Source organism: Glycine max, chromosome 5 (genome assembly GCF_000004515.6).
Source record: "Glycine max cultivar Williams 82 chromosome 5, Glycine_max_v4.0, whole genome shotgun sequence".
Classification (NCBI taxonomy): Eukaryota; Viridiplantae; Streptophyta; class Magnoliopsida; order Fabales; family Fabaceae; genus Glycine; species Glycine max.
Window position 1 is genome coordinate 7,986,469 of NC_038241.2, and position 10,020 is coordinate 7,996,488.

Below are 10,020 nucleotides of genomic sequence, written 5' to 3' on the forward strand. Positions count from 1 at the left end.
TAGCAGTAAAGTTGTAGTCAACAATGGCCAAAGAAACCTTCCCCATAGAACTAATAGTAGAAATTCTGTCATGGCTTCCCGTGAAGCCTTTGATCCGATTCAGGTGTGTTTCCAAGACTTGGAAATCCCTAATCTCCCATCCAATCATGGTTAAATTGCACCTCCAAAGGTCGTCCAAAAACCCCCACGTCCTATTAACATTTGAGGACAACAACAGGAACAACGATAACTGTTATTCCTTCGCTGCAACCTGCTCTATACGTCGTTTACTTGAGAATCCATCATCCACTGTTGACGATGGTTGCTACCAATTCAACGACAAGAATCACTTTGTCGTTGGTGTCTGTAATGGCGTGGTTTGCTTGCTTAATTCTCTTGATAGGGATGACTATGAGGAATACTGGGTCCGATTTTGGAACCCGGCCACAAGGACTATGTTCGAAGATTCGCCACGCTTAAGTCTCCATTGGCGCAAATATAAAACTGGGCGGAATGATTGGGTCTGTGGGTATCCAAGGTGTGGGTTTGGCTACGATGGTTTAAGTGACACTTACAAGGTGGTGATAATCCTTTCGAATGTTAAACTACAGAGAACAGAAGTGAGAGTTCACAGCGTGGGTGATACTCGTTGGAGAAAGACTTTAACTTGTCATGTTTTCCCGTTTATGGAACAACTTGATGGAAAGTTTGTGGGTGGCACTGTTAACTGGTTAGCACTCCATATGTCGAGTTCTTATTATCGATGGGAAGATGTTAATGTTAATGAGATTGTGATTTTTTCGTATGATCTAAAGACCCAGACATACAAATATTTGTTGTTGCCTGATGGTCTTTCTGAAGTCCCTCATGTTGAGCCTATTCTCGGGGTTTTGAAGGGCTGCATGTGTCTTTCTCATGAGCACAGGAGAACCCATTTTGTTGTTTGGCAAATGATGGACTTTGGAGTTGAAAAATCTTGGACTCAATTGCTGAATGTAAGTTATCAGCATCTTCAAGTTCATGACTTTCCATCTTGTCCAATGATACCATTGTGCATGACTGAAAATATTGATCTCTTTTTGCTGGCAAACAATGAAGGTGAGGAATTTGTTGTCTACAATCGGAAAGATAATAGAGTACAGTGTACTGAAGTTTTCAAGAACGGCAAATTTTCATTTTTTTTCTTATGATTATGTTCAAAGCTTGGTTTTTCCGTATCCAAATTAAGTTATCCTGCATTTGCTTATTTGAATCTATGTTTAATCATGTAAGTGGTTTCAAAGCCTTGTAACTAAATGTATGGACGGGACCAAGAGAATGAATAATTTTGGTGGTTCTTTGCTTGATTACTTTGTCAGATGATTATATTGGCTATTGCAAATGGTTGAATGTCTTTGGTTTGAATGAATTTATTTTAATTTATATTTATAGTAGTAAGCTAGTACATGATCTTACCGAAACAAAATTGATTCTGAAATATTATATTCTTCGGTTTGTAATATTTTTTTTTTTAAAGAAAAGACAGTTATTTTAATTCTTCACTTGATAATATTGTCATTTGTTCGGCAATTTTTTTTTGCACGCGATCACGGCTGCCGTCCGAAAATGGCGTCAGTACTTACTTGGCCATAAGTTCACTATCTTCACCGACCACCGTAGCCTCCATGACCTTATGTCTCAGGTCATTCAAACTCCAGAACAGCAGTTTTATTTGGCAAAGCTTCTCGGGTTTGATTACGACATACAATATAAAGCTGGCTCCTCCAATATTGTCGCAGACTCTCTCTTGCGCATTGATCACACCGGACAAGCCCAGTGCCTTCTCCTCTCTGTTCCCCACCACGAGTTCCTCACTCAACTAAAACAGGCCCTTTTCGCTAGTCCTGATTTTCAGACACAGAAGAAAGCTATTCAGGCTCACCCAGAGGATCACCCCCACTTCACCATCGCCAATGAGCTCATTTTCTTCAAGAATGCCATCTGGATTGACTCTCGCAATCCATTCATTCCTGCATTATTACATGAGTACCACGCAACCCCTCTCGGAGGTCACTTTGGTGTCAAGAAGACCCTCCACCATCTTCGTTCTAATTTCCAGTGGACCACCATGATTGCTGACGTTAAGTCCTCCATCCGCGAATGTCGTGTCTGCCAACAAGTCAAGCACGTGACTCCGCTGGGCTCCTTCAACCAATCTCACCCCCCACTGGTATCTGGGAAGACCTCTCGATGGATTTCATCACCCATCTCCCAAGCTCTCACAGCTTCACAGTCATTTTGGTGGTCGTCGATAGGTTCTCGAAAGGCCTCCATCTTGGTGCTTTGCCAACTCAGTTCACGGCTTTTAAAGTAGCTACACTTTTCCTGGATATCGTGTGTAAGCTCCACGGTTTCCCTTCCAGCATCATTTCTGATCGCGATCCCGTGTTTATCAGTTCCTTTTGGCGCGAGTTGTTTAAGCTTAGTGGCACCACCCTCCGCATGACCACCGCCTACCACCCTCAATCAGATGGCCAAACGGAGGTGATGAATCGCAGCGTCGAGCAGTACCTGAGGTCCTTCATCCACAAACGCCCAGAGGAATGGCATAAGTTTCTTCCCCTCGCGGAATGGGCGTACAATACCTCGCAACACTCCAGAACTGGGGTCACTCCCTACGAAGTTATCTACGGGAAACCCCCACCTTCCGTTCCGGGATACGTCTTGGGGTCCTCTCGAAATGAGGCCGTTGACACCCTTCTCCATTCACGAGCTGAGCTTCATGAATCCCTTCGCCGCAAACTCCTCAAAGCACAAGCCGAGATGAAGCATTTTGCGGACAAGAAACGCCGCGATGTTCAGTACGAGATCGGCCAGTTAGTCTATGTTAAGCTTAGACCTCACCGCCAGCTGTCCCTCCGTTCTCAGCGTCATCATAAACTCATGAAGCGATACTTCGGCCCATTTCCCATTCTGGAACGCATTGGCAGCGTTGCTTACCGTTTGCAACTACCTGAAGGGTCTCGTATCCACCCCGTCTTCCATTGTTCCTTACTACGCCCTCATCACAGACCTCTTGACCTCCCAACCTCTTCCCTTCCGGCGGATACTTCCTCCCCACACCCTATACTTGAGCCACTAGCCATCCTTGACTCTCGAATGGACTTCTCTGTGGACCCCCCAACTCGTTTCGTTCTTGTTCAATGGGTTGGTCTTCCTCCGGAAGACTCCACGTGGGAAAAGTGGGATGATGTTTGCCATGCTCATCACCTTGAGGACAAGGTGAGTTTCACAGGGTCGGATGATGTTAGCAGCAGCAACACAACTAAGGAAGATAGCAGCCACGATGAACCAGTACCACAAAGACAAAGGAGTTCCACACGTCCGAAGCATCTAGAAGATTACGTGTTGTAAATCACGTGTGATAATAAGACCACGTGTTGTATTAACAGCAAGTTAGTTAGTCTGTTATATTGGCACGTGAATTAGTTAGGAAAGCTGTTCATGGTCGTAACATACCCGTGTATAAAAGAAGTATCTCAGCGTAAATAAAACTTACGAAAAAGAACTTTATTCCTGAATAGTGTAGTCTGTCAGGAGGACTTGGCCTCGAATTTAAGAAACATACTTTCCTTCTCTCTCTCTCTCACAGCGTTCCTAACAGTGCTGCTCGTAGGTACCTTAAGTTTATTTCATCAATTTTACATATTTTATTTTTTGGATAAACAAAATAGCATAAGGATCAATAAAAATTCTAATCCTAAACTAGTTCTTAGTAAACTTAACTTTTTCTATCTTAATTTATATTTTTATCATTATTTTACATATTTATATATAATTTGTCCATGGTGGGCCCACTAGCACACTGAAAAATTAGAATCATAAAACTTTCATTAAGAAATATTTAATGTTTACTTTATACTTTCAATTTTAAGACTCAAATTAAAAATGATTTTTGCTTATAAGATTCAATTTATAATATTTTTTGCATGAATTATTTTTAGATTAGAAATACCCCACATTAAAAGAGATAATTATTAATGATAATCATAGTTTTAAAAAGGTTATAAATTTAAGATAAATTTATTTTTATAAACTAAATTAAGTGATGCAAAACATTTAATATAATGCATTGAATTAATGTTTTCATATTATATGTCCATGAAGACTATATATATATATATATATAGTGAGTTTTATAATAATTTAAAATCATTCATTAATGTAATATTTATTGTTTAAAGAACTTTTAAGAAATGTTGATGTATTTTATTCGGACGTTTCCAACTAGAACAATTGGTCTTACTATAAGTTTGAAAAAATTAATGCATATATGATACAAAGATTTTTCACATTATAATCTAATAATAATTGAGCTAAAATGTTATATATTAATTGTGTAAAAAGTTTTATATATTCATTCCATCACAACTTATCATGTATGGTAAATTTGTTAATTTTTTAAATAATGATCTTAACGTAATTTAAATAGTGATTTGTGATTGGATGTCAGTATAAAATTATTTTATAATATCAAAATAGACATTAAACTCATAATAATTTATCATATATATAAGTTTATTAACCTTTACAATAATTATATCTTTAAAGTCATATTAATTTTTTTAATCAAGATCATACTAATTAATAATATTATTTTTGGTTGATTGATAGTATAAAATGATGGTGCTTAAAAATTAAAATAAAATAAAATTAAACAATGTTTTTGGATCATCATAGTATTGCTGTAGAGTATTGAACTCAAAACTCAACTAGCAATTTGTTGGTAAACTAAACAAAAAAGGTTGCACATGGTAGAGCACTTGTGCTTGGAAAAAAAAAACTCATTAATAAAGAAAAAAAAAAACAAAGTTTTCAGTAAAGTTATTCTCAAAGAGAAATTAATAATTTAAATCCTCTTAAATGACTACCTTAATTCCCTCATTAATTATTCAAAAATCATTAAATGTATTTTCCTATACAATTAACTCCAATTTAAAGATCCAGACAAAAAACTCCAATTTAATGTTTTCTTATTTTTTAGAGTAAACAAGCACACTTACCGTGTTTTACACGTTTACTCAGTATTACATCCGGTCCTATATAAGAAAGAAATATTTTCTTGGTTTTAGTTATAAGAAAGATAGGAATACTTAGGAGTAAAATGCAGTGTATTTGCTCTTAGTCTTTCAAAGATTGGGTACCATAAGTCTATATAATTAGGGTTTTCTTCTCACATTGGACTCGTGTATCCTGAAATGCCTCATGCTTCTTTACTCCCTGAGGAACTCATTGTGGAAATTCTGTCATGGGTTCCGGTGAAGGCTCTCATGCAATTCAGGTGCGTTTCTAAGACTTGGAATTCCCTTATCTTACATCCTACATTCGTCAAATTGCACCTTCATAGGTCATCCAAAAACACCCACATCCTAGTAATGTATAAGGACATTAACGCGGAGGATGATAAACTCGTTACCTGTGTCGCATCCTGCTCGATACGTCATTTACTCGAGAACCCATCATCCACGGTTGACGATGGTTGCCACTGATTCAATGCCAATTACCTTGTCTCTGGTGTTTGCAATGGGTTGGTTTGCTTGCGTGATTCTTTTGCTGGGGATGAATTTCAGGAATATTGGTTTCGATTTTGGAACCCAGCCACAAGGGTCATGTCCATAGATTCAGTACCCTTACGTCTCCATTCGTCCAATTATAAAACAAAATGGTATCATGTGAAGTGTGCTCTTGGCTATGATAATTTGAGTGAAACTTACAAGGTGGTCGTAGTCCTTTCTGATATTAAATCACAGAGAATGGAGGTGAGAGTTCACTGTTTGGGTGACACTTGTTGGAGAAAGATTTTAACTTGCCTTGATTTTCACTTTCTGCAGCAGTGCGATGGACAGTTTGTGAATGGCACCGTTAACTGGTTAGCACTTTGAAAGTTGAGTTCAGATTATCTTTGGAGATATGAATTAGTAATTTTTTCGTACGATATGAAGAATGAGACATACAGATATTTGTTGAAGCCTGATGGTCTGTCTGAAGTCTCTTTTCCTGAGCCTCGTCTTGGGGTTTTGAAGGGTTACCTCTGTCTTTCTTGTGATCATGGGAGAACCCATTTTGTTGTTTGGCTAATGAGGGAATTTGGAGTTGAAAAATCTTGGACTCAATTGTTGAACGTAAGTTATGAGCATCTTCAACTTGATCAATTTTCATTTCCATCTACTTTAATGATACCTTTGTTCATGTCTGAAGATGAAGATGTCATGTTGCTGGCAAGCTATGGGCGTAAGGAATTTGTTCTGGTTAATAAGAGAGATAACAGAATGGACGATATTGGAGGTTTCGATGGTAAATATTATTGGCCGTACTCCTATGATTATGTTCCAAGCTTGGTTTTGCCATATCGAAATTAAGCTACCTTAATTTGCTTATATGAATTTATGTTAAATTATGTAAGTGATTTCAGAATCTTTTTCATTTTGTTGTTTGGCTAATGAGCGTTTTTGTAGTAGTGTGAATAGTTTCGGTGGTTCCTTAGTTTGATTAATTTGTTGGATTATTCTTTTAGCTATTGCTTAGGGTTTAATTTCATGGAAAATTGATTGTCTCTAATATTTTATTGCTGGAATGGTCTTCAAAAAGTTAAAAACAAAATGCAGAAAGAAAAGACAGCGTTTTTAATTCCTCCCTTGATAGTAATCTCATTTGTTCTGTGATTTTCTTTTATATATTACAGAATGCTAGAATTGTGATTGTGTTACGTTATTATGTTTTTTTTATGTGTAGTCCCATTTTGATTGCATTGCACTTATTGAAATATAAAAAAGGCTTCTTTAGTCTGTTTATACAACGAACTTTCCTCTTAAACATCGATCAAATAGCAGAAAATGAGCCAAATCGATTTTTTCTATATTAAAATGGACATTTTCTAACTTTTTTTTTACTTCTATATAACTCATTCAAAGAGAATCTAGTAAAACAAGATCATTTTTCATCTGGGTTTTTCTTTTATCATTTTAGCTCGGCTTAAATATGTTTATGCTTCTTGATATATATCCAAATTTTATTTTTGACTCTGATAAATCTTTTCTTCGTTTTTGTTGTTTCATATTTTAAAAGTTTTATTTTTCTGTTAGCAGGTGATGTAGCTGTTAAATTTTTTAAAATACGATTTGTGATAATTTTAAACTGTCAATACTGTTTTCAAATTTTAAATTACAATTTCTAACGCTTAAAAATTAACAATTACAAAATCAATTAAAGGAGAAAAAAAGAAAAAAAGAGATCTCAAACCAAATTTGGAAGAGAGAGAGAGAGCCGAAAGAAAAAGCATTGCGCATCAACCCCGCCTCCCTCCTTCGACCGTGCTCACCAACCTTGCCACACTCCATCGACATCACGCACCAACCCCACCACCCTCCTCCGACGTTGCACGCTGCCTCCACCTCCAGATCTGACTCCACCTCTAAACACATGCACCTTTGCGCCTTCAACAAATTCGGTGCAACCCCTACCAGCATTGCCGCATGCCGCCTCACCACCTTAGCGCCCACCACACCACTTGTCATCCATAATCGCTCGTGCAACTGCCGACGACCCAACCTCCACCATCCACCCTCATCATAACCCATGACAAGAGCGACAATGGATTTGTATTTGAGATGTTCCACCAGAGATCTGTGTTCAAATCTAAGTGTCTTCATATCTAAGTGTTTTCAAATCTGAAATTTGATATGATTTTCATATCAAATCCATGTTTTAGATCTCACATTTGAGTTTCATGTAGTGTGCTTGCTTTCTCTTTTTCGTCCATCTCCTATGTTTCTATGTTCTTTTTTATTTTCGGTTGTACACTATGTGTTCATGTTATTCCAGAGTTTTGATTGTGCATGTTCATATTTTCTTCTTGGTTTGATGTTTGATTTTAATTTAAACAACACAATGAAGGAGAAAACGAAATGGATATCAGATCTTCTTTTCCTCCTTTGATTGATTCTAACAATTTTTAACTGTAAAAAATTATAATTTTAATTTTAAAATGAATATTGATTATTTTCAAATTGCAACAACTCATATTTTTAAAAGACTAACGGCTACGTCACCAGTTAATAGATAAATCCTATCGGCGAGGATTAAAAAAAACTTTTTCTAATATCAAGAATTAAAAATGAAGAAAAATTTATCAGCAATAAAAAACAAAATTTGGATGTATTTTAGCTAATAGCTAGAATTAGGCCAACATACCGTTCTTGTATGTGAGAAGTGATATTGATGATTGAGGTTGCTTAGGGAGACCGTGACACAATCAATCACTATTAAATCAGAATAAGAAGAACTAGTAACATTCTTTTATCATCAAGAGCTCCCTTGATTTTCCATGTGCAGTTGTGATTATAGAACCAGATTTGTCTCTGAATATGAAAATAAATGCACATTTCGTGGTCATTGATTTCTGTCACATTTTTATAAAATGTACTCTCCCTTAGAGTTAGTCGTTGCACCTTGTGCATTTAGGACTTGTCACGGTTTTAAATTGCAGCCGCAACACCCGATGGTTACTTAATGTTGGCAACAAACTTTTTACTTGGAATTTCAAATTTGAGCAATCTTAAGCTTGTTAGAAAGCTTATGATGCATAGTTTACTGTGGTAAATTCTCATACGGAGGAGATTTAAGAATCATTCCCAGCTTTATTAGATTGACATTGAAATAGCTTTATTTAATGTAATTTACTTCTGTAATAGAGATAAATGAAATTTGCATAACTTAAGTTTTGCACTAACCCAGAGTGGGTGGTTCCAGTGGCAATAGAATGTTCATGAAACGTAGTTTTCTCATTCAAAGTTAAATTCCTTATTCAAAAACAAATTGAGTGTGTGGTGCATTTGCTAAGTTAGAACTTCGCTCTTCCTATCAGGATTTCTGATTTTGGCAAAGCACAACTGTTCACAATTTTATCATGGTTTTTGGTGTTCTCTTTTATTTTTTTGGTGCTGGTTTTATGGTGTTCTGAATTAAGAAGATTGAGCAGAACATGCATTCAATGTTTGACTAAATATCATTGGTTGTTAAAATAATTACCTCAGCTTGGAGGGAAATTCAAGGATGTTTTTTAGTACTGTGATCTTACCTTTATTATATTTAATGCCTTGTATAGAAAACAAATCATACTTAGTGTCTGAATTCTGTAGAAAATGTGTCCATCTCTTTTTTGGATGACATTGATCACAAAATTTTAGTTAGAATTTTGAGTTTGTCTGAATAATGGCAATGTGGTGCATTCCTATATGACTGTAGGAACTAAGTTCATAATGAGTTAAAAGATGTAAAAATATAAGAAAAAGAAACATATAAACTAGAAGGAAGAAGGCAAAACCTTCTCAATGTGAACTGGTGTATTATAAGAGAACTTTTCAATATTAGTGAAATATTAAAATGAATGAATTGAGGAATATTTATGAAAATATTAATTTAAATAATAAAAGACAATATATTGATGATAAGAAATAATCATTAAAATAAAAAATAAATAATTGAGTAATAAATAAATAAAAATAATGGTAATTTGAAAGACTTTCAACTATTTAATATGATAGAAGATGTTTGAGTGTTAATTAACAAAATAGACAAAGTATTTAAATTGATCATCTTATACAATAAAGAATTGTATAGAAAATAATTAATTAAATATATAAAATTTAGAAAAAGAATTCCACAAATTTAGAAAAGTATATGATTATAAGCAAAAAAAAAAGTAATGTATAATGTTAAAATTAGACATGGAAACCAAATCGTGGGTATTTGTTCAAGCCCTTCTTGACTTTGCTTGAAAAACACTCTTGACTTGGATTGATTTGGTTTCAGGTTTTCCCCAACTTAGAAAAATGGAGTTGGGGTCAGGTATGTCAGTCTCCTTTCCATACATGTCCTGTTATATATGTATGATTCATAATTTATTTATAAATATCAATAATATGATTATACGCTAATACATAATTATATTATTATACTCAATCCATCCAATTATAATTGTCATGTAAGAAAATAATTATCTTA

The 10,020-nt window shown here is 35.4% G+C and overlaps 2 protein-coding genes across 2 annotated transcripts; both read left to right on the forward strand.

The window, feature by feature from the left end:
* The first annotated feature begins 23 nt into the window (after positions 1-23).
* Positions 24-1,169, forward strand: LOC102660661 (F-box/kelch-repeat protein At3g23880). Its single transcript, XM_006580610.1, has one exon. The coding sequence runs from the start codon at positions 24-26 to the stop codon at positions 1,167-1,169; it is 1,146 nt and encodes a 381-aa protein (XP_006580673.1).
* A 4,785-nt stretch (positions 1,170-5,954) lies between these two features.
* LOC102661187 (F-box protein At4g22390) lies at positions 5,955-6,377 on the forward strand. The gene has a single exon (XM_006580613.1). The coding sequence runs from the start codon at positions 5,955-5,957 to the stop codon at positions 6,375-6,377; it is 423 nt and encodes a 140-aa protein (XP_006580676.1).
* Positions 6,378-10,020: the final 3,643 nt, after the last annotated feature.